This window comes from Monodelphis domestica, chromosome 8, assembly GCF_027887165.1.
Source record: "Monodelphis domestica isolate mMonDom1 chromosome 8, mMonDom1.pri, whole genome shotgun sequence".
NCBI lineage: Eukaryota > Metazoa > Chordata > Mammalia > Didelphimorphia > Didelphidae > Monodelphis > Monodelphis domestica.
The window spans coordinates 93964374-93989189 of NC_077234.1; the positions used below are offsets into that span (position 1 = coordinate 93964374).

General features: G+C 39.4%; 1 protein-coding gene and 1 non-coding gene across 2 annotated transcripts; both read left to right on the forward strand.

Moving 5' to 3' along the window:
- Positions 1-19513: 19513 nt before the first annotated feature.
- TPT1 (tumor protein, translationally-controlled 1) lies at positions 19514-24337 on the forward strand. Its single transcript, XM_001364019.5, has 6 exons — positions 19514-19646; positions 20022-20095; positions 21166-21356; positions 21617-21722; positions 22320-22436; positions 23788-24337. Exons 1-6 carry the CDS (start codon positions 19619-19621, stop codon positions 23788-23790), a joined length of 519 nt encoding a protein of 172 aa, XP_001364056.1. The 5' UTR covers positions 19514-19618; the 3' UTR covers positions 23791-24337.
- Positions 23588-23714, forward strand: LOC130456003 (small nucleolar RNA SNORA31). Its single transcript, XR_008914290.1, has one exon. It is a non-coding gene; the product is annotated as a small nucleolar RNA SNORA31 (small nucleolar RNA).
- Positions 24338-24816: the final 479 nt, after the last annotated feature.

The following is a 24816-nucleotide window of genomic DNA, read 5'->3' on the forward strand; positions in this document are numbered from 1 at the left end:
ATGCATTCATCCGTTGTGGAAGGGAATTCTTTCATAATTCCCCTCCTCCATTCATTGCTAAATTAAGAAAAGCCTCCCGGCATTCCTCGCCGGCAAGAAGAATTAATCCCCACGGAAACCAGCTCACATGTGCTGCTTGCCCACACAGAGAGACAAGGCAGCTGTGCTGGCGCCATTCTGCCTTAGCTCCATAGCTCAGAAAGTGGGCACGGTTAGGACATATGGAGGAGAGGGGAAGGCAGGACCTGCCGGAGGTCTTGTGGGCTTAAGCTAGCCGGCGGATTGTCACCAGAAGTTTAGTTCGCCTTCTAAAATTGGAGTACTCTTTTCTGGGTGAGATTGAGATAGAGCAGAGGGAAACACTTCTTCCACAGAACAAGCCCAAGGGAAAACCGTCCTCCAGAGTCTGCTCCGTACTGGGAAAGAAATCACATTGTTTGGCCAGAAGCCAAACTTCAGACTGTAGCAATCAATCTTAAACCCTAACCACCCAAATGGATGATTAATTTCATAGGAATTCTTGATGACAATTCTTTATGGAGAATTAATGTCATTGCTCCCATTTTACAGGTGAAGAAACTGAGGCAAGAACTGTCCTAGAGTCAGGACTTTCCCAATTGCTTAGTTCAGGCAATTAATTCACTTTACTTCTTTGAAACTCAGTTTCTTTAGCTGTAAAATAACGCAGTTGGAACACCGTAGTTTATTCCTAACTATAAAGTTATTTATATTCCCAGTTAGTGACAAAGTTAAGATCAGAATTATTAGCTATAAAAATGGAAATATATTTTGCACAACTTTCCATATATAATCCATATCCAATTGCTTGCCTTCTCAAGGAAGGGGGAAGGGCAAGAGGGAGGAAGAAAATTTGGAACTCAAATTTTTTTAAAGAATGTTTTAAAAATTGTATGTGTATTTGGGAAGTATTTAATGAAATAAATAAAAATGTATTGGAGGAAAGAAGAATAATTAGCCATCATTTAACTTAGTGGACAACATGGTTTCCCCAGCTGTCACTTCAAGGCACCAAAGGATGTGGGTATGCTTTCCTCAAACTGTTTTTCTGCACTTGGCTAGACTGTTCATGTCCTTTGATTCAGCAAGTCCATGATTAGGCAATATTACAAAGATGTCAGAGACAGAAAGACCCCATATATACCAAATTATTCAAAACAACATTTTTATTGTAGCAAAGAACCAAAAATAAATTGGGTGTCCATCAAAAGGAGAATGTCTATTTCACATTAGTTTCCCTGTGCACATACACCCTAACTACATGTTGCATATGATTCAGATTCCCCAGGTATGACTACTTTCACCATTGGTGGCTATGTATTAGTAGGAGAGTATACCTCAGGTTTATGAAGGGAACGTTCTATTGCTTCTTTTCTAATCGGGCTATTTTGCTCTACTTTGCTTTGAACCAGTTATATATTCAGGATGATTAGTAGCCTCCTAAGCTGTGCGGTTTAACAGATAAGGTCCCCTGGAATACCTTAAAACTAGAATAGCTCTTCTGGGGGTTCGAGGAGGAGAGAAGACTCTTGGTGCTAGGTTATGAATTATAATCCAGATCTTGAATCAAATTCTGTGAAACTCATAAGTCAATGAACTGAAAAAAATCTTGCTTTTAAAATAAATAAGCAGAGAGAAAATATTTTCAAACTCCAAAAAAGAAATATGGGGCCTTTAAGTACTAATATTAATAATCTAAATTTTAAAAAAATATTAAGGGGGGCAGCTGGGTGTCTCAGTGGATTGAGAGTCAGGCCTAGAGATGGGAGGTCCAGGGTTCAAATATGACCTCAGACATTTCCTAGCTGTGTGACCTTGGGCAAGTCACTTGACCCCCAGTGCCTAGCCCTTACCACTCTTCTGCCTTAGAACCAATACCAAATGTTGATTCTAAGTCAGAAGGTAAGGGTTTTAAAAAAATATTAAGTACATCAGCATTATTTTGCTGAATTCCCCATTCTTATTGACTAGAAACTGAAATACAGGATTTATTTCTTAGTGCAGCCTTATACTTTAATAAAAACTTAAAAAAAACTATACTAAGACTTTTGGAACCCCTTATATTTACCATCGATATTCTAATAACAACTCACTCTCTTTTTAAACCCTTTCAGGCTTCTAAAGATCTTTTTTCACAAGAATGAAATTATTAATATCCTCATTTTCTAGGGATGCGAACACTTGAACTCAATAAGGTACTCACATAAATCTAGTTTTACCATATACTATCTTTAACTTCAGGTGCTACAATAGAAAAGTAATGCTAAAGCTTTTTTTTAAGTACATCGTAACTTATGACCAAGAATGCTATTCATCTCCAGAGAAAGAACTTTGGGGAGTCAGAATGCAAATGAAAGCATATAGTTTTTCAATTGTTTATTTGGGTTTATGTTTAGAGGTTTTGGTTTTATAAGTAAAACCACTTAAAAAAAAAGAATGACATGGAATTTTAAAAAATACAATTTAAAAAAGTATAGCTTGTACTCAATTTTATAACTCCCTGTTTCTCGTGATGATCTCAATCAAAACCAATCTTTTCCTTTTACTTCTACAGAATATATATGACCTTACCACCCTTACAGGTATTTCCAAAGCTGTGGTTTTGTTTTATTCAATATGTTCTGATGCAATATGGAACCATATCAAATCACATGTCGTCATTCAAAAGCTCTAGAGTAACTTAAAATTCAGACTCCAGTTTCTGACATTTAAATCCCTCCATAATCTAAAGCTAAATTATGTTTGTAGCTAAAACTCTCTGCTGAGCTCTAGTCTCACATATCTAATTGCCTTTCGGACATTTCAAGCTGGTTGTTCAATAGAAATCTTAAATTCAATTCTTTTCAAAATATAGAACTCAGGACCTCTCTCCCTACCCCCCCCCCACTTCCTTTCCTATTATTGTTGAAGGCAACACTATCCTCCTAGTCCCTCAGGCTCCCAACCGTGGAGTCATCCTGGATTTGTCACTAACTCTCACCTCCCACATCCAATCTGTCGCCTAGGCCTATCAATTTCACCTTTGCAACATTACTCATTTATACTCCCTTCTTTCCTCTTACACTGTTCCACTGTGGTCCCCCAAGCTTCTAGCACATTTCCCTCCAAGGCAAGTTGTGTGGTATCAGTTGCTTTCTTCCAACAGCTCTATGATTCTCTTAAGGGGATTGAGGAGACAGAAAGAGACAGACAAACAGAGAGATGGAGGGTGGGGAGAGAGGGGGGGAGAGAGAAAGAGAGAGAGAGAGAGAGAGAGAGAGAGAGAGAGAGAGAGAGAGAGAGAGAGAGAGAGAGAGAGAGAGAGAGAGAGAGAGAGAGAAACACTTGTAGTGTCGGCACATAGGTTTTTTTTTTATATCCTTATCTTCCATCTTGGAATCAATACTTTTTTAAAAAAGTCTCTTGAATACATTGTATAAAGGCAATATTAGCTGTTGTATCCACTAAACTAACCAAGTTCTATTCACTTGATGTTGTATCAAAATAGACTTTAGAAACTGAAGCCTTTTTGCTAACGTTTTCTCTTTAAGAGACAGGCTGGCATAGTGAATAGGGAGTGGACATCAAAGCCAGGAAGATCTAAGTTTAAATCCCACTTGTGACACCTACTGGCTTGTGTGAGATCCTGAACAATGCACTGAACCTCACAGTGTTCTAAGCAACTCTGGATGACTATAAATTGCAGAAAAGGTGTTGACATGTATTAGTAGAGAGAATTTCTATACCTGAGAGTTCCCTATTCCAAAGAAATCATACCATACTGGAGCAATTTAGAGACAATGCCCCATTTGAGGGGAATGCCCAAGTACCAGTGGAAGTATTTTTCCATCTACTTGAGTCATGTTGAAGTGGCAGGTTTATACATATCCCACAATTATTTTGGCATCTTCATATGACTTCTGGGTGAGTTTAACTCTGTACCTTAGTCAACTTTTGCAAGTTGACTCTTAATAAAGAGGTGTTTTTTTAAACAAAATTGATCTTATATTTGTAACAAAATGGTTCTTCCTAAAAATAACAAAGTATACAAAATAAGATGCACCCCGTTCATACTTCTATTGGTGCTAGATTCTTATTTGTATTTTATCAGTTTAGAGAAACTGAAAGGTATCAAAAAGTTTTCTACTTATATGGTCTAGGCTTCACAAAGAGAACAAGCATTGAAAATTATATGGAGAAAATACAGTTTTGTATTGAAGATTGTCTTTAGAAATACCTGTGAACCTACAGAAACCTACTGGCTTCTTTACAGGAATGAAAATACATTTCGGTGTATCATTCATTATCTCTAATTCCCACCCCCAGGCTGCTCTCTACTTGAAGGAGTGCAAAGCCAGAGATAAACTGTATCTTCTACAAAACTTGACAAAAAAAAACCTTTTTATTCCTTTTCCAAAGATGCATTTTCAGCAAAATAAAGAATTTGTGAATCAATTTACATTCTACAATGGGAATTTTCTTCACAGTATTTCCTAAATGACTGGGATTTTTGCAATAATCAAGTCAACACATCTGTATTAAATGGCTACTATGTACCCTGTGCTGAGTGTGAGAAACCCCTGTGGACACAAAGATAAGCAAAAACAAAAAGCTGCTCTCAAGAAACTTGCAATTTAGTGGGAGAGATGGCAGGCAAATGATGAAGTATAAATAAGATATATACAGGATAAATTAGAATCCAAATATCTACAGTTCAAAATGTTTGGAAACGATATTAAGGTTTTCTTATATTTTGTATCATGTATTTTTATATCATATATTTTCCACTGTTGTTCCTAATGGCAATCGCCATTAGGTTCTCAAAGGAGGAGTGCATTACGTGAATTAGGTTGGGGTTTTTTTCTCTCCTATCCATTAGGTAAGAAGTTGTCAGAAAAAAGGGGGAGAGGAGGGTTGAGGAGGTAGAAGATGGATTAGTCAATGTTATTTCAACCTCACTTCTCTGTGCACATCCTTATCACTCTTACTTCCTATGCATTGGAAACTCCAGTCAGGGATATACTGTTTTGTTAGTATCAGTACAGCGGCTGTCGAGAAATGGATGGGAAGAAAAACTTATAAGAGGTTTTAGTTGGATCACTTAAAATTCAGCTGAGGTTTTGAAAATGTATTCATTAGTAACTATTTGTGGCATTCTAAAAATTCATATTACTTAGTTTTTCGAAAGTTGTTTTGGTGGTAGAACTAGTCCACCATTTCCTCAAAGGCTCTCAAAAGCCTTTGGTAAAATTTGTTGGCTATTATTAAAGATATAGCAAGCTAGAACGTACATAATAGGAGCAGTTTGACACCAGAGAACTTAATTGTAGACAGAATAGTTAAGTTATTGATAGAGTCTCCTAATTAGCTTGGCATGGCTTTCATTATTACACAATATTTTCCAGGCCAGCCATCCCTCTTTGACTATATAGGGGTTGTCATGGAACCTAATGCTTTGGATCATTTCCCTTTTTTTTTTTGCTAGTTCACAATGCAGTTTAGTTGAATTCAATGAATTTTTATTAAACACATACCACTTACAGAGCACTGTTGGACACTGGATGAGACAAAAAGTGAGTTTCTGGCACTTGACCAATAGAAATTCTATAAAATATCCTCTATTCTATTCTTGAGGACAGGGGTCGGCTTCCAATCTTTCACAGCTGGGTCTCTATAACAATAGTTCATATTTATATGGTGCTTTGCAGTTTACAAAGCATTTTCTTCCCAAAATTCATAAGGTAGGTAGTGCAAGTGTTATCCTCTTTCTATTACTATAGTTCACTGAAATATGGAGATGGCCCTGCTTTTCCAAGCATAAACTCTGAAAACTGAAAAACGTGAAATGGTAAGATTTTGACTTTCAGCAAGTTATTGACTACCTTGTCAAAGAACTAGCCTAGTCAAGCAATTTACCAGAAGTCTCATTGTATTGAGATTCATTTTCTCTTGACCACAAGTCATGGAGGCTGTTGGCTGAGATGTGGGGAGATACAGATTATATTACTGAAGGGAATATTAACACGGAAAAAAAAAAGAACCATATTTTCCAGTGTGACAGCCATCTTGGAGGTAAAACACAAGTATGACAAAAGCACACAGGTTAAATGACCTAGATCATATCACTAGTAATAGATAGACTTGAGATTAAAACCCCAGACTCCTTACCTCCATTTTTTTCCACTACATTCTAGTCATTCTCATTTACTGCTATTTTTATTGGTTTCTTTCTCTTTTCTTTCTTTCTTGTTATTTCTTTCTCTCTGTCTCTCTTTGTTTCTTCCTTCCTTCCTTTCTTTCTCCCTTTTCTTCTTTCTTCCTTTTCTCTTTCTTTCTCTCTCTCTTTCCTTCCTTCCTTCTCTCTTTCCCTCTTTCCCTTCTGTCCTTTTCCTTCCTTCCTTCCTTCCTTCCTTCCTTCCTTCCTTCCTTCCTTCCTTCCTTCCTTCCTTCCTTCCTTCCTTCCTTCCTTCTTTCCTCTTTTTCTTTCCTTCTTTCTTTATTTCATTTTGTTTCTTCCAATAATCGCATGGAAATGACATTCAAAAAGGATACAGAGCTAGGTAAAATGGACTCAGCCCCTTCATCTCCAATGAGGTGTGTTGAATCAGATGGAGGTGATGACTCCTTCAGCAGTGGAACATCTACTTAACTTTAGGGACATTTACTATTCATGGGCTGGCCTTTTTATTCCATAGATAACTCAAAATCTTAGCCCCCAGGACTAATTAAGCCTCCCTGCCTGTTAGGGGAGGAAATAATGTCACCCACCAACCTTGGTAAATATTGATCCTACCACAAGACACTACGTGAGGAAAAATAACTCCATCCCACCACGGCACCCTGATGGTGGTAGATGTTGTAGAGTAAAATCATATCTAATGGCCTGGCTGGCCTGGCATCTCCTGACATCAGCCAGAGCATCAATGTGCAACATCACCATGGAGGGAGAAGCTACAGGGTTTATAATGCAAACATGGGGACAGAGAAGGCCTTTTTATTTCTTCTCTTGAACAGCTCCTTGGGCTGGTGCTTGGTGAGTGGCAGCCAGCAAGGAGGGGACCATGCTAGGTTGAAATCTGGGACCAGATTACCCTAAATTAGTAAGACTGAAATATCTCCTCTCTCTCTCTCTCTCTCTCTCTCTCTCTCTCTCTCTCTCTCTCTCTCTCTCTCTCTCTCTCTCTCTCTCTCTCTCTCTCTCTCTCTCTCTCTCTTCTCTCTCTCTCTCTCTCTCTCTCTCATATATCTCTTTCTCATTTTATTAATAAATGCTTATAACTCTGGCCAGACCCCTTTTTATTCCTAACAATACATAAACAACAGAATACCTAGGGTAGCATCAAAGTCACAAGGCAGCTAATAACTATAATTATTTCTTTGGAATCTATTCACTGAATTACAATTTCAAAACTTAAAAGTTAAGGAGGCCTATATAAACAAATGGAGCTTTTCCTTGGAAAAGCAAATCAATAGGGCACAGTTGGTAGCAGCTAGACTAAAGGTCTGTTTGCCTTCTGCTGCCCTCTTACCACCTCACTACAATTCCCCTCCCATGCCCTATGCTTACTCATTTATCAAAAAAATAAAATAAAATCATTATCTTCACTTATTTCCTCTTTGAAGTTCCATGTACTCATCCTGCTTATACAACCAAAATCTATATAATGTTGCTTAAAACTGATGCTCATAGCTCACTGACTTTATGTTCACTGAAGTCCATGTTCTAGGTATAATAAAGTGCATTTTTCTCCATCTGTGCATTATTAATTCTATATTTGGCCCTAAACAATTTCTTTTGAAATAAGACAGACCCAAAGTACAATTTGAGGTCCAGTTTGCAAATGAAAGAGGTTATTACTATCGAAGACAACTAGGAAAGGCTTCAAGGAAGAATCAGGAATTCAAGTTGGATTTTAAAGAATGAAGTTTGGGAGAGAAAGACAAATTTTGGGTAGGGATGAAGGGGTAGAGGATGTGAAAGGGAAGTTAGCCAAGTTTGGCCAGATAAGTCAAGATCTTTTGGCCATTTAGGCCTCCATTCTGACATCATTGTAGTTGTTCCCATTCCTGACTTTCCCAGAGGGTGAAATAAACAATTAAATTGTATAAATTGACTATGAATCAGTCTTGCCTAGCTCCCTGAAATTAAAAGACTGAATTTGAAAGAGGCTGATCAAATATGAAAAATCAGAGATCCATCCCAGCTACTCTATCCACTCCCTCCTAAATATAGGCAAAGACTGGAGGGGGGGGGGGGGGGCGGAACAACAGACTGTGAATCAGATTACTCCTTTCCCAAAGACTTAGTTTAATTAAACAAAATGACTTTTAAGCATCTACCTATACCTCTCAATCACCCCAAATACCTGAGACTAGGCCAATACAGCTTTTCCCATATCTATCACCTGAATATTTCTTAGTTCCCAAGCTTTTATAAACTTATACACCATACCTCTGTTTTCTCCCTAACAATCTATATAAGCACCTGGTATTCTATAGTTCATTGGAAGTCCCAGGACTGAGATTCTCTTTATCTTCCCAGATTAATCTGCTTACATCAACTAAAAACCCTTACTATGGGGGCAGCTGGGTAGCTCAGTAGATTGAGAACCAGGTCTAGAGATGGGAAGTCCTAGGTTCAAATTTGACCTCAAACACTTCCTAGCTGTGTGACCTTGGGCAAGTCACTTGACCCCCATTGCCTAGTCCGTATCACTCTTCTGCCTTAGAGCCAATACACAGTATTAACTCCAAGATGGAAGGTAAGGGTTTATATAAATAAAAAAAATTTTTTTTTAAACCTTTATATAACTATTCTGGTCATTAGGTATTGTTGGTTTTTTATGTTATCAAATTAAACAAAAATCTAAAAAAAAATAATCTGGGCACCATGCTTTCTTGTCTGTTTGGTATCATTATAAAAATAAATCAATTTTACCTATTTATTCTCTCTTAACCAGTTTTTTCTTGCTGCTGGATTCTAAAAATAAACACATATCATTTATCATCTTCACAAGGCACTAGCAAGAAAAAATAAATGTTATCTGATTTCATTTACCCAATGGAATGTAAGCTCCTTGAGGATAGTGACTGTTTTTCATTTTGCCTTTCTTTCACTAGCCCAGTCAGACACAGGTCTAAATAGTGTCTGATACTTATTAGCCAATTAATGAATGTGATTAATTGGATTGGTAAAAATTCTATACTGCTTCAATAAAAGCATTATACTTTAAGGCATATGCTTGACACAGAGTAATTTATTTTTTCCAACATTTATTTGTATTTCTCTTTTGCTGGTTTTGCTACTTCCATTCTACCCCTCAAACTTTAAGAGCCATCTCTACTAGAAACTGGGCTTTGGGCCTGGCAAACCCTTAGCTTTTTGTTTTACTTTTGTTTAAAAATCTTGTTCCTTTAAAAGCTGATAACCAGGCTTTGTCTTTATTCATTATCAGCTTTTAAAAGCAACCTTTTGACTCCCTGTGGGTTTTTAAAATCCACATTTTGGGGAACCCATAGATGAGTTGACACCTTTTAAGGACAAATAGCTTTAATGTTAATTTGTTCAATAAACAAATGGGTTTCCAAGGAAAAGTAAACAAAGCCAGAAACAAGAATGTGCTGCTCTCTGAAGAACCCATTGGAATAACATATAAAAATAGCAGTGATGGTGAACCTTTTAGAGATGGAGTGCTGAGCCCTGCCCCCACCCCCAGACCAAGTGCCCTGCCAGCCCCTACCAGAGACTGCATGTTGTGCCCTTCCCCCCCTACCAAGTGCCAGGCATGCCCTGCCCCTTCCTTACCCCACACAGGGGAGGGAGAAAGTTCTCCCATTGGGCTACTGGGCAGAGGGGTGGGTGAAGTAAGGAATGTTCTCAGCCAGTGTAGAGAGGGGAAAGGGAGGAGCCAGAGCACTCTGCTCTCCTCCAGCTCCGCTGCTATGAACTGCCCATCTTACCCCCTACCTATGTACTCCCATTGAGCTACTAGGCAGAAGAGTGGGTGATGTGAAAAAATGTCATTAGGTACAGTGGAGAGGGGGAAGGGAGCAGTTCTACCTGAATCCTCTGCCTTTCTAGTAATGAATTGGGGAGGGGGGGAGCAGTCATATGCCTACAGAGAGTGCTTTGTGCACTATCTTTGGTACCTGTGCCATAGGTTTGCCATCGCTGTTTTATAGTAACAGTTTATATTTGATGTGTTCTCTAGTTTTTCCAAAATAATTTCATATACATATTTCATTAAGTTTTAAAATAGGACATTAATTTATATAGCATTAAAATAGGACAGTAGAATTTAAGTGTTTCCCCCAGGAGAACATCAATTCTTTGAGCTTTGGGACTATTTTTCTCATCCTGTAGTTAGATCCCTAGAGCCTAAAGGGACAGAGCTCTTAATAAGTGTTAAGTTGAATTAAACCTACTGTACTATAGTAGTGAATGTGCATGGGTGTGACTAAAAAGAAACCCTTAGCTATTCACCTAGACTTTAAACTGGGCTCTAACTTTAAATAAGCATGGCTCTTCAAATCTTAAAGTGCCCTATAGTTATTTTGAATTAAATCAGTAAGAGAAAATGTTCAATATTATATTTGCACCTGGAACACTTCATGAACTGTTCTTTTTTTCTTAAACCCTTACTTTCTTAGTTAACAATTCTAAGACAGAAAGGCAAGGGCTAGGCAAAGGGGGCTGAGTGACTTGTTCAGGATCACACAGCTAGGAAGTGATTGAAGTCAAATTTGACTCTAAGCACTGTGCCACTTACCTGCCTAGATACTTCTGTTGTTCATAGTAAACATGTTTGTGAGGTTACATATAAACTAGCATAATAAACACCCCTTTAGTTGTAAAATTCATAGTCAAAAGTGGCTAAGTAGTCCAAAACCAATTGTTTTCAAACTTGAGGTTAGTGGGAAAGATATTAACCTTTAGATAATTAGATGCTAGATCTTATAGATAAGATGGAAAATTGTACTTAAAGATAGGGAAACCTCCATTCAAATCTCATGTAAGATACTAGTTGCAAGAGCTTGGGTAAGTTACTTAACCTCTGAGCTTCAGTTTCCTCATATGTAAAATGGCGATAATAGTAACCACACTTCACAGGTTTGTAGTGAGGACATTGTATGGTAACATACATCAAAGCCTTTGCAAACCTAAAAGCTCTGCATAAACATAAGCTATTACAATTAGTATATATAGCTCAAGAATGCTGTTGTGTGCCAGTAGGAAATAAGATGCTTGGGAAAAAACCCTATAAATTCAGTTTGCAACTATTTCACCAGTTGCATTTCTGAATCTTCTTCTGCATGAAGCCTTTAACTTAAAGGGGGGGGGGGTCTTTAAATTTTCCATTCCCTAGAGTCCTTTTAAATTAAAGAAAAAGTTTCCTTTTAGTAGTTAACATTATGGTTGCCTCTGTTAAGATAGCCTAGAAAGAAATGGTTACCATACCAATGGCCAAAGAAGTTAACTCATTTACTCATTCTGTTTTCTCTCCATTTCAGCTCCCAGATCTACCTCAAGGATTAAAAGATTAATGGGGGGGGGGGGGGAATTTAAAGCCTATACAGCAGCCTTTTACTTGAATTCTGCCCCTCCCTGCCCCCAACACATACACACACATACATATATTCTCACATACAGACTACACACTAAACCTGGTGACTTAGAGGCCACAGGAACTCCTCATTCTCTCCACATTTCCTTTCCCTTCTAGTCTCCCACAAACTAGGATTGCCTGGGACCAACCCCCTCCCATTTTCCTTCTACCTCCAGGTGCCATCTTACTGAGTTGAAATCACTGCTTCCTGGAAAAGGGACGAGCAAACCTAAGCTTGCTCTTTTAACCCCAACCCTCCTCATTGACCCTTCACCATCTTTGGTCTATCAGTGTCCTCAGATCCTCTTCCATCTCTTCATTTTGGTTCATACCTCAAAAGCATCATCCTTCCCTTTGATGGAGTTGTGCAGTAGGGAAGAATGAGAAATGGTGCTTTAAGATCCTGTGCTTTTACTAGTTAGCAGATATTGCCAATTAGAAGGTAAGTTCCAACCCTGTCCTTTCTACCCACGATAATCCATGATATGTATCACTATACTTTCCCTATACCATCACCTGGGCCACACTATCTGTAACATCCTTGAATAAACCCTTTCATGCCTTCAGATGAATGGATCTGAGTTTCAGTTGTTTGGGTGAGAACCAGCATTTGCTCTCCCACCATAAACTCATTCTCCCACAACACATTCACTTAGAGCCACCACCCTTAGCCATCCATCTAGCTATTCTTTCATTTATCCAATGAGCATTATCTCCTACCATTTACCAAGTAGTAGGGACACAAAGAAGGAGAAAAACATTGCTGCTTTTAAGGAGCTTACATTCTATAGCTAAACATATTCCCAGAAAAGTAAATATAAAACATGTATAAGGTTGACATGAAGTAACTTCTGGTAGCAAACAGAATCTTAGCAAATATGGGTATCAGGATAGGCTTCTTAAAGGAAGGAGTACCTAAGAAGTCCTTTAAGGGAGCTAGAGATTATAAAGGGCAGAGCTGTAAAGAAAGTCCATTCCAGATAGGGAAGGCTGTATAAAAAATCATGAAGTCAAAAATGAGACACAGAGATAGGGGATGGAGTGTCACTAAAGGAGAACAGAAAGGAGGGTAGTTTGGTTGCCCAATTTTTTGGGAAGTGAAGAAATGTGGAATGATCCTGGAAGAAACTATGGGAGACAGACTGTGGAGGGTTTGAAAAGCTCAAAAGAGGAGGCAAGAAGCATACATTAGAATGGTTGAGCTAGACAAGCATGGCATGGCCAGACCTGTGTGCATTAGCAATATCAATTTGGCAGCCATGTGGAGGCTAGACTGATTCACTACAACTTCAATATGATATCCAGCGGGTATTTGTGCTACTTTTCCTAGTCACTCAAATTCAACTAACTTGAATTAACAAGCATTTCTTAAAGACAACTATTATATGCCAGACTTAGCATCTATTCAGAGCACAGAGGATACAAACGTATGACTACTGAGATAGTCCCTGCCTTCAATGGGGCTTATGAATCAATAAGCATTTATGAAATGCCCATATATAATAGTCTATATATATGTATATATATATAATTGTACTAGGCAATTGGAGATACAAAAAGGAAATATGAAAGTATAGTTTTAAGGAACTTACATTTTATACTCAATTTCATAGCAACATTTTTGTAGAGGGGGAAGATTCTAATTGAAAAAACAAAAATGGCTAGAGTAGGGTAGGGATAAGGGAGAAAGAACAGAATGGAATCTTTTGATGTTTCTCCTTCCCAAGCCTAGCAAACAATACTACATTTATTAATGTTATTTATTTTTATGGATTGCTATAATTATAAATAATGTAGTAGTAGTAGTAGTAGTACCCAAAGATTCAAAAGGATTTGTGTTCTCATCAATTCTGGAGTTTCCTTCCAAGCTGCACAACACAGCCCACCCAGGCCTGCCCATCCTATGTGACTCTCTTATATGTCCTCCCCAAGTTTACCAGTAGAGGTATATATACCCAATATGCCAGAGACATTTTTTGCTTTCTCATGACGGCCCGAAGACACTACTGCAATGAAAGAAATTCTCTGGAGGCTGTATTTTTAAAAAATATTAATTTATTAATGACTGCTCAAGATTTTTAACTAGCCAATGGACTCCCTTCCCAATCTGAACAGATGCCAAAAACTTGAGTGAGACCCAAAAAAGAGAGGCATGAGCATAAGCAACCAGGCAGCTAGACTAGGCCAGAGAGAGCAGAGGCTTAAATGTGAGCAACTAGGCTTGGAGAGAAAAGAAATCAAGAGCCTGGCTAGGAGAGATCTTTCCTTCCTCCCCAAATAAACCCCAATTCCTCTCTCACAGCTTATATACCTCTTGTGACATCATCATCCAGTCTCTCTCCAGGGCATCCCAAAAAGTCTCTGATTGGAAAACAGGGAACCAGAAAGTGGAATTAGGGACTGAAATTCCTTCATCACAGGAAGGGAAGCGTCCCAAGGACATCAAGAGACACACTACATGCCTCTAGAGTGCCCACAAAGTACGAATACCATATATATCAAGATATGGTCAAAATGGTTGCATGATTTAGACATAACAGTTGATATCATAAGCAAATTAGGGGAGCAAAGAAAATTTTACCTGTCAAATTGAAGGATTAGAGAAGAATTTATGATCAAATGATATAGAGGATTATGGAAATTAAAATGGATAATTTTGATTATTACATTAAAAAAAGTTTTTGCACAAATAAAACCAATGTAGCCAAGATTAGAAGGAAAGCAGGAAACTAAAAGAAAATTTTTATAGCAAGTTTCTTTACTAAAGGCTCCATTTCTCAATATAAAGATAATTGAATCAAGTTTATGAGAATGAGTCATTCTCCAATTGATAAATGGTCAAATGATATTTACAGGCAATTTTCAGAAGAAGAAATTATAGCTATCTACAGTCATGAAAAAGTTCTCTAAATCACTATCAATTAGAGAAATGCAAACTAAAACAACTCTGAGGTACTATTTCACACATATTAGGAAAGGAAAATGACAAATGCTGGAGGAAATATAGGAAAATTAGGACACTAATGAACTGCTGGTGGAGTTGTGAGCTGATCCAACTATTCTAGAGAGGAAGTTGGAACTATGCTCAAAGGCTATAAAACTGTGCATACTTGATGCAGCAATACCAATACTAGCTCTGTATCTCACTAGGATCAAAGAAAAAGGAAAAGAATCTATAGGTACAAAAAATTTATAGCAGCTCTTTTTTGTGGTGGCAAAGAATTTAAAATTTAGGGGATGCCAATCAATTGGGGAATTGTTGAATATGTTTTGACATAGGATTGTGATGGAATACTATTGTAATATAAGAAATGATAAACAGGATGGTTATGGAAAAATTGGGAAAACATGAATTATGTGAAGTAAACAGAACCAGGAGTACATTATACACAGTAACTGCAATATTGTAAATTGATAAATCTGTATAATGAACAACTGTGAATGACTTAGCTACTCTCAGCAATGTAATGAGCTAAGACAATCCTAAAGGATTCATGATGAAAAATGCTATCCACTTCAAAGAAAGAACTTACAGAATTTGACTGCAGATAGAGCTATACCATCTTTCATTTTATTTTCTCCTTTTTTTGAAATGTGTCTTCTTCCACAAAATGGCTGTTTTTTATGATAGCATTTTTAAACCAATCTAATTGTTTACCATCTTAGAGAAGGGTGTAGGGAATAAGGAAGGGACAGAGAGAATTAGAAACTCAAAATGTTAGCAAATGCCAAAAAATGTTTTTATACCTAACTGGGGGAAAAAAAATTACTGGAGTGAAAAAAAATTCTTACATTGATAAACTGTGGATGATTTACCTATCCTGATCAATACAATGATCTAAGATGATTCTGAAGGACTTAAAAAGAACTGATGGAGTCCAAGTGCAGAATGAAGAATAATTTTTTCACTTCATTTTTCATGCTTTTTTTTTTGCAACATGGCTACTACGGAAATGTTTTGCATGATTTCACATATATAATTGATATTTTTTTTTACTTCTCAATGGATGGGAAAGGGTTGGTAGGAAAATTTTTAGAATTAAAAAATCTTAATGAATGTTAAACAAAATATTAAAAGTACTCCACAATTTCCATAAAGTAATCCAACCTACTCTCCTTTTCATCTCATTGTCCATCTGTATTGTGAGCCTCAGATAAATATGCTATTGGAGATCTACAGGTTGTCCATACACATACATGTTGACATCTGGGCAGTAGACATTCTTTATCCATTTGTTCTTTCCTGTAAAGTTTTGGACAAACCACACTCCCTTGAATGACACTCTTCCGGGGAAAACTAAATTGTTCTGGGGATTGATTATAAAAAAAATCCTGTATCTGAAGGACCTCAACCTGATCTCTGTGCTAATTTCCTCCATTACAGTAGTATATATTTTTGGTGAACATGCATCTCTGTTTTTGTCTTGATGTTCAAGAGGGTCATTGAACAGGGTTGCTTAAATTGTTACAACTTCCAAGGAATATTGAATAACCTTAATATGTGGTTTGGACATACAGTGATAGAAAAGCACTCCTAAATCAGTGTTTTGTTTTATACAGTCTAATGCATTGCTTTAAAAAAAATCAGTAATGATTGCAGTGATATCTTCTATTCTTTACATCATGCAGTCAATTTTAAAATGGTAAAAACGTGGTTCATTGTGGAGTACTATTTGCAAGAGCCTTCCTGTCCCCCTACTAATACTTTCACTGAAATTTCTGAATAGATGTCCTTCATGAAGATTTCGTATAAGAAAGGAATATAGGACAATAATTAGGAATATTTTCTCATTCACTTTTTTCTAAATCAGTAAGATCTGAGTTTTTCCCCACCATGCTTTTGCTATCCTCCCCTTTTTCCAGATACCATATATATCAGCCCTTCAACTTGTACAGTTATATTATCTCCAGTATGGATCTCTTCCATGTAAATTTGACTTAATCCAGCAACTTTTTTTGTCTTTGCTTTCTTTAATGCCATTTCCATTTTGTAAGCATTTGGTCTGTGAGATGGGATCCAAGTTTGGGTGTTAGAATATTTATCATGGAGAAAATTATAATAATTTTAGAAAATCTTTTTTCTATGTTCAATGCATCTTTTTAAAGGAGTTTAGGGGGCAGCTGGGTAGTTCAGTGGATTGCGAGCCAGGCCTAGAGATAGGAGGTCCTAGGTTCAAATCTGACCTCAAACACTTCCCAGCTGTGTGACCCTGGGCAAGTCACTTGACTCCCATTGCCTAGCCCTAACCACTCTTATTCCTTGGAGCCAATACGCAGTCTTGACTCCAAGACAGAAGGTGACAGTTAAATAAAATAAAAGCTTAATTATGCACAAAATCAATTTTTTAAAATCTTTGCATCCCTTGCTCAGTATCCAGGACACTTAATGCACAACTTTCCTTTTGCAACCTTATCTCTATTTGGCAAGACAAATATTTGATGACTAAGGGATTTCCTAGACTCTTGGTCTTTTCATTGTAGCAATTAATTTATATTTATTTACAGATCATTATTTCCATTTTGATGGCATTTCTTTTTTCTTTCTTCTTGCTTAGCATAAATCCTGATCTTGATTATGATTTTGTGTATGCATGTGTGCAGTTGCTTCAGGGATATTTTCCACATCCTTAATGTTTTTTCCTGTCTGGTAAAATATAGTCAGTTTCATCTTTTGAGATATTTGGTATTTGCCATGTCCAGCATGTAACAATTTGTTGTGGGTTTTTTTGAAGGATGTTTTCTTAAATATAATAGCATTGTAAGACTTCTGCATAATCTGTCAGCAGTTCTTAATGTTTCTCTAAATTCCTCATTTTTATAATTTCTTGCTGAATGACATTGTTATATCCGTACTTTTTATCAGCAATTCTATTTTTAAAAAAGCATTAACTTGCTAGTTTTAATGGTCACATCTCTCTGATGTTGAACCCACTTTTTATTCTTTAACAGATTATCCTGTAGAGTACCTTAGAGTTACCAACCCTATAGGTGGTAAAGATGAAGGTGTCCCTAATAGATAGCATTTGTAATAGTTCAGACTATGCAAGAAAAGATCTAGAGTCCTGTGTCTCACAAGGAAATACCTGAAAGGACATGGAAGAAGCTACATTACAGCCAACAATTATTTCTAAAATTTTTCATTTGTTTGATACAGTAAATCACATAATGAAACCAAGATCACATTGTTTTAGAGATTTAGAACTGTTAATTCTGGAAACTGTTTTTTAGGAAGAGCATATGATGGAAAGAAATCAGAATAAGGTGAATGGCCTTGACCTGCCACATCAATTGAAGGACTAGAAGGAGTTTACTAGCAGGAGCATTGGATTTTGAGTTAGAAGACCTGGGTTCTAACTCTAAGGCTGACTTGATTGCTTACTACTTGTGGGATCTTGGGTAATCCATTCTTCCTCAGTTTGTTTATCTGTAAAATGAGCCTGTTGGACTAAACAAACATCTAAATCTAGGATGTTATCAATGGAAATATTTAGTCTGAACAAGAGAAGACTACATTCCCCCTTAGAGACTTTAGGGCCTTTGTATTCCCAGCACCTAAGCTTAATATTTTACAATCAAAAGGAACTAAATAAATGTTTATCGAATTAAGTTGGAGAGTCATCTTCCAGTATTTGAAAGGTTACTAAGTGGAAGAAAGATCAGATTTGCTCTGCTTGGCCTAGGAGGGCAAAAGTTGCAGAAACAAATTTATGTTTGGTATCAGGGATGTGCTGGTAAATGTGGTTCTCCAAATAAGTGGCCCTCCAAAAAGTGTAGACAGAACACTAAGTTTAATTTGCATTATTAACATATTCTCCATCACTTTAAGACCAAGACAATCAACAAAACATCATGTATAGTGTTTGATGCTTGGAGGTACAAAAATCTCTCACATCTTTGAATGAAAGTTTTCATCAACTATCAGACCTATCAAAAAGTAGAATGGCCTGCCTTGGGAACTTCAGTGCCTCCTCCCGAGGGTTTTCAAGCAAATACAAATAAGATACATCAGATGTGGGGCTTGTATCATCACTCTAGAGGAGTTTCTTTTATTGTTCCTATAGTGTTGGACTGGATGGCTACTTGACAGCCTAACTCGCAGATATAGTGTATTTCATGACTAGAAGTGAATTCTGGCGCTATTTTACAGATGAGAAGTGAGGTTGATGGGTCCTTCAGCAAGCCAGCCCCGAAACCTCCTGCCTCCCTCTTAATGAGTGCTCTGAGGTCCTCCCCACTCCTCGCCTACATTATTTGTTCATCTGCTTCCCCGGAGCGTCAGAGCTCGGCCTCTTAACAAAGCCAATCTGGCGGGGCAGAAAAACGAACCACGATCCAAAGGTGGGAAGGGGTCGATCATGTGAGCCCTCCAGACTGTTGCAAACCGAAATACGGGGGTCTTCTTCCTCTCCACGCGTACCCGTGGAGAGACAAGGAACCTCCCTCAGGCGTGAAGGACACCGAACACTACGAGGCCCCAGCCGCAACACAACTAGCGTGGGGAAAGTCTCCTTCAGCGGAAGGGAGGTGGGTGGGCGGGGCCAAGGGCGGGACCAACGGAGAGAGGTCTGGCTTTACCCAAGCCCCGCCCCCTTCCGGTGGGGGGCGGGCACCCCGAGGAGGGCCTGCTGCCCCCCTACCCCCGGCCTGACTGGGGGTCCCGAGCCCTTCTACCCCTCTCCCCGGGTACCGAGGGTCCACCGACCCCAGTGGAACGGAGCATTGTGTCTCGGCGGGGAAGTGCCCGGATGCCTTTCGATTCTATCCCCACGCCCCCTCCCCCGCGGGGCCTGCGTGACACGTCCCCGGTTGCAGGGCTTCCGGATGCACGGGGGTGGGGGGGGCAGTGACGTAGGGGGAACGTGCCCTCTATATGAGGTTGGGGAGCGGCTGACTCGGCCTTTTCCGCCCGCTCCCCCCTCCCCCCCCAAGCGCCGCTCCGGCTGCATCGCGCTCACACCGAGCTCCGGGCCCCCGCAGCGCTAGCGCCGCCGCCGCCGCTCCCTCCTTCCGCCGCCATGATTATCTACCGGGACCTCATCAGCCGTGAGTGCTGCCCGCGCGACCCCTACTGCCGCGCGCTGGGGAAAAGGGAGAGCTGGGGGGTGGGGGGAGCGGCTGCCGCGGGCCTCGAGCCTGGCCGGGCGCGAGGCGGCTGAGGGAGGGGGGAGGCGGGGAGAGGAGAGAAGCGGCGCGCGCCGACCGCGAGGCCTCCAGAGCCCGGATGGGCTCGGGGTTTTAGCTGGGGGGAGGGGGAGAGATAGCGCGCGCGCGGGGCTGGCGGTGTCCGGGAGGGAGGAAATGGCGGCGCCGCTGCCGAGGCCTGTGCTGGTGGGGAACAGCAGGAAAGGGGGACGCCTGCCTCGGGACCGAGCGGAGAGTGTCCGGGAGCCCCATGTCTGTCTGTCTGTTCCCGAGCAGATGATGAGATGTTCTCCGACATTTACAAGATCCGGGAGATCGCGAACGGGCTGTGCCTGGAGGTGGAGGGGAAGGTGAGGCCTGGGTCAGGGAGGGAGGCCGCTGCGTCGCGGCGGCTCGGGTTTCCGCAGCTTCCCCAGCCGCAGGCGTGGAGAGGAGGGAGGAAGGGAAGGTTGTGCAATCCGCCTCCTGGCGGAGGAGACGCGGTTTCCTGGCGAAGGCCCCCACATACGCCGAAGCTTACAGGAGGCGCTGGAGAGCGCGGCCGCTCCCGCTAGGCGCTGCTGCCCCCTCTGGCGCCGGCGGCTCCCTACAGCCGGTGCGGGGGAGGGGAGGCCAGACAATGTTGGCCTACCTTGGGAGGAGGAAAGGACTATCCCGCCATGGGCCACCACCTCCGGTCCCTGGAGCCCTGCCGCGGCCACAGGCCTGCTGCTTGCTGCAGGCTTTTCTATACTCGAGGCATGGGATCTAAAACATAACTGATTAAAGTGAGCCGTTTCCTTGTTCCTTTGTCTTGGCTCCAGGTCCTTTAAAGCTTCCTTTAGCAAAGCCATTGCCAATAAACCTAAAACCAGTAAAACACAAAAGTCAGGCTCCTTTCAGACAGACCCTGATCCTGAGCTGGTCACTTTAAGCCTCTGGTATGACAAACCTTTAAACCTTGATCTTCGTCTTAGAGTCGTTACTAAGTAGCAGTTTCTAGGCAGAAGAGGAGCAAGGGCTTGTTAGCAGTAAGGTTAAGTGGCCTGCCCAGGGTCTCTAAAAAGTGTCAGGTTGAATTTGAACCTAGGACCCCCTAGCTAGCTGCCTCTAAGCCCCCAGCCCCCCATGACAACTCTTGCAGAAGTGATTGAATTGGTTCTCTTTGGAGTTCCCTGGTAAAACAACAAGTAGGAGGCCAAAAAAGAAAACTGATTTAGCATTATCTGTTTTTCTCGGGTAAAATTAAGTGATTTATCTAGGGTCATATAGCTAAACAGTTCAGAGATTAGATTAAGCCCAGGACTTCTCAATTTAGTGAGCCACCTAGCTGCCCCTGTGGCTGTACTTTTAAAATCACCTACCTAGCTGGTTAGATGTTACTTATAAGAGCCTTTAAAGAAAGTTTTTTTGGTTCTTCTCTCCTCCCCCCCCCACGCAGATGGTCAGTAGGACAGAGGGTACCATTGATGATTCACTCATTGGTGGAAATGCCTCTGCTGAAGGTCCTGAGGGTGAAGGAACAGATGCCACTGTAATCACTGGAGTTGATATAGTTATAAACCATCATCTGCAAGAAACTAGCTTCACAAAAGAATCCTACAAAAAGTACATCAAAGACTACATGAAATCGTGAGTTATTGATGACTTCCAAATAACTGAAAGATTTTTGAATATAAGCTATTCTAGGATTTATTACAGTCCCAAGACCTAATGGTTTAACTGTTCTAATATCAGACCCAAGTTTTTAAAGTTACAATTTGGAGGTTCAGATTACAAGAAATAACCACTGGCTGGATGGGGGGTGGCTGTTGAATTTCAAGAACATTTCATTTATTTTCATTCTTAGAATTCAGTATTTTAGAAAAACTAAATTATACCTTTTGTTTTAGAATCAAAGGCAGACTTGAAGAACAGAAGCCAGATAGAGTAAAACCTTTTATGACGGGAGCTACAGAACAAATCAAACATATCCTTGCTAATTTTAATAACTATCAGGTAAATATCTTGATGTTGCAATCAAAGGAATATAACAATGTAACTGCCCTTTCCCAAGTTGATTAAAAGTGGTTTGCACTTTGGTATTTTGGAATCAGTGCATAGTTTGCTAGCTTGTGGAATGGTTTCGCTTTGAATAGCCTCAGAGACTTTGGAGATTCAAATTATTGGGGGCATCAGTGCCCCAAAACTGCATCCTAGGAACTTGGATCATAAAATCAGTTATGGGGAGGGGGGAACAACTTGGTTTTCTAAAATGTACTTAGATGTGTGAACAATAGGAATGGTAACATTCTATCAGAAGCAAAATAACTTGTTCCTAGAACCTTTGCCTTCAGAAATGTTACTCCCTTAAAGACAGTCTTCCTGGAAATCCTACTGTGCTTTTGTTATTGGTAATCCTCCCCCTCCTTCCTATTCCTTTCTCCCCTTTCTTATTTTTTACTTAGAATGAACATGAATAGAATTGGAGAGGCTAGCCCTGAATTTAGAATTGGAAGGGGGGTGGGGAGCTAAGGATGTGGATGTGTCTTTGTATCATCCTTGTGATGAAATTGTATACAAGGTGACATTTGTTGCTTATCTTTCCCTGCCAAGTTCTTCATAGGTGAAAACATGAATCCAGATGGCATGGTGGCTCTCTTGGATTTCCGTGAGGATGGTGTGACCCCATATATGATTTTCTTTAAGGATGGTTTAGAAATGGAGAAATGTGTAAGTAAGAATGAAATGTTTCATTTCTGTGAACAAGTAATTTAAAAATTCCAATTTATTTGAAAGTAGATAATGGGGTGTTATGACTTATATTTGGAAAATATGAACATCAGAAAAGTTTATAATGGTCTTTCCATTAAATATCTGGGTCTGATTTTTTTCTTTTTGTTCAAAGTTTTTCCTAATTTTGTAGCAAAGCTTAGTTTGTAGATGCTGAGATTATATTCCCTATGTTCATAGATTTCAAATCATGGTAAAAATTTATCTGACAAAAAAATGTTAGATGAACTATGAAATATCTAGTTTTTTAAAAACCTTCTAAGTTCCGTGTTGGAATCAGTACCAAGTAATGATTCCTAGACAGAAGACTTAAGAACTAAGCACTGGAGTCCCTTGACCAGGTCACAGCAATAGGAAGTATCTTGAGGTCTGATTTGAACCCAGGATCTCCTACATTTAGGCCTGGCTCTTTCTTTAAAGTAATTTCCATGTACATGTCTTTTGGGCATGTACCTTTGTTTAAATTTGCACGGCATAATCAGCTTTAGCTGCGAAAATGTTCTTTTGCAAAATTAGGTCAATACGTTCTTTGAAGTGTCTTATGTGCAGGGCACCGGCAAGTTTAGGGAGGAGGATGCAAGGAATTCAGAATCCATCTTTATATTGTAGTTTTGAGAGGGTTACTCTCATTAACCTTAGTTTACAGATGAGAAAACTAAGAAATGGAACTTTTTGACATGAACATAGTCTGGGTATGGCTGATATGTGGCATAGACATGAGAAGTTAATGTAGTAGAGACCTATATTGGTAATAAGTTTGGAAGAGGTAAAGAGGACTGTGTTGGAGTGGTTGGGAAAGTATCTTAATGTGACAGGAGATGAAATGTTGGACTTTGATTTAGTTTTATTTTTCAATTAATGTGCATTGTTTTCCCTCCCTACACTGGGGAGAAAATTCTTGGAACTAGAAATGCAGGGCTCTTAGTTGGTAGACTTGGGTGAGGGATCAGAAAAGGCCAGTAAACAGTCTAGAGGCTAAAAGTTTGAAAACCTTGACTGAAAATGGTAGCAATTGGAAGCCACAGGGGGTAACGCTGATATGTTTTAACAATTTGTTCATCAGGAATTAGGTGAGCTTTTGAATCACTTGCATGCATCCACTGATAGACCTTGAACAAGTTACTGTTGTTCACTGGTTTGCACTAGGGTGCCAAAGAGAAGTCCTCCAGCTTTCTGTCTGTCTCTGTGGCAGCCCAGATTGAATAGAGGAATACATTTACATGAGAGAAGTAGGATCTGTAGTGTGTTTAATATTGGGGGAAAGCTTATTAACCCCTCTTCTTTATTGCAGTAACAAATTCAGCTGATTACTTTGGATCACCTGTCATCATAACTGGCTGCTGCTTTTTGTCATCTACACAACACCAGGACTTGGACAAATTTGGACTGATATCATCTTGAGCTTTATTCATTTATTTTTGACCTGATTTATTTGGAGTGGAGGCATTGTTTTTAAAAACATGTCATGTAGGTTGTCTAAAATAAAACGCATTTAAACCCACTTGAGAGAATTCCTCTTGGTCTAATGTTTTTTAAACTCAAATTACAGTAACTTGTACCTCAAGGATCATTGTAGAGATCATTACTGGTCTTAGGTTACTTTTCAGCATATGACTCTTCAGATAGACTTTTCTACAGTTGACTGCTTTGTGAAACTGGAATCTAAATTCTGTGTGCTAGTTAAACCTGAGTTGAATAAGGGAAGAGATGCCCACAAATGTGCCAACAATGCGAAGTGGACCTTTCTACATTTTCATTTCATCTACAAGCTGAAGTAGAGTTAACTCTGGAAGAGATTACATCCAAACTGAATAAAGTGAAACCATGTAAAACCATTGGAAGCTGGGTATTGACTGAGCTTATTTATCAACCACCTAAATCCAGGCTGTTTTACCTTCACGCAGCAGGGAGATCAAATACCCCTGGTATTTAGGAAATAGTAGAAAAGGAAGATGTCTAGTTTCAGATCATGTAACAGGCAATTGCTGAGAGATTGTAAATATTGAATGTATACATATTTTATGCTTAATTTCTCTTAGAAATGAAATCATGAGGGATGATAATATATGGGGAAAATAGGTTGAATGAAAAGGGGGGTGGAAATGAGCATAATCTCTAGCTGTGTAGGCTGTTAAACCAGAATTTTTAATAGTGAAAAGTGGAAGTGAAGGGTATTTTTTTTAATGCATGTTAACTTGAATAGGGAAAAGATCAAAGGTTGAGAAAATATTTTTTCTTATAGGTAAATGGAGGGGAAAGCATTGACAAGCCATAACAATCACAGGTGTTGCAGTTAATCTGTTTTGAAGAAATAAAAGGC

Excerpts from the sequence above, each read along its gene's own strand:
- TPT1 (XM_001364019.5), top strand. The coding sequence starts at position 19,619 with ATGATTATCTACCGGGACCTCATCAGCC. Across the intron at positions 19,647-20,021 it reads CTACCGGGACCTCATCAGCC|ATGATGAGATGTTCTCCGAC; the intron begins GTGAGTGCTGCC and ends GTTCCCGAGCAG. Across the intron at positions 21,723-22,319 it reads CTAATTTTAATAACTATCAG|TTCTTCATAGGTGAAAACAT; the intron begins GTAAATATCTTG and ends TTCCCTGCCAAG.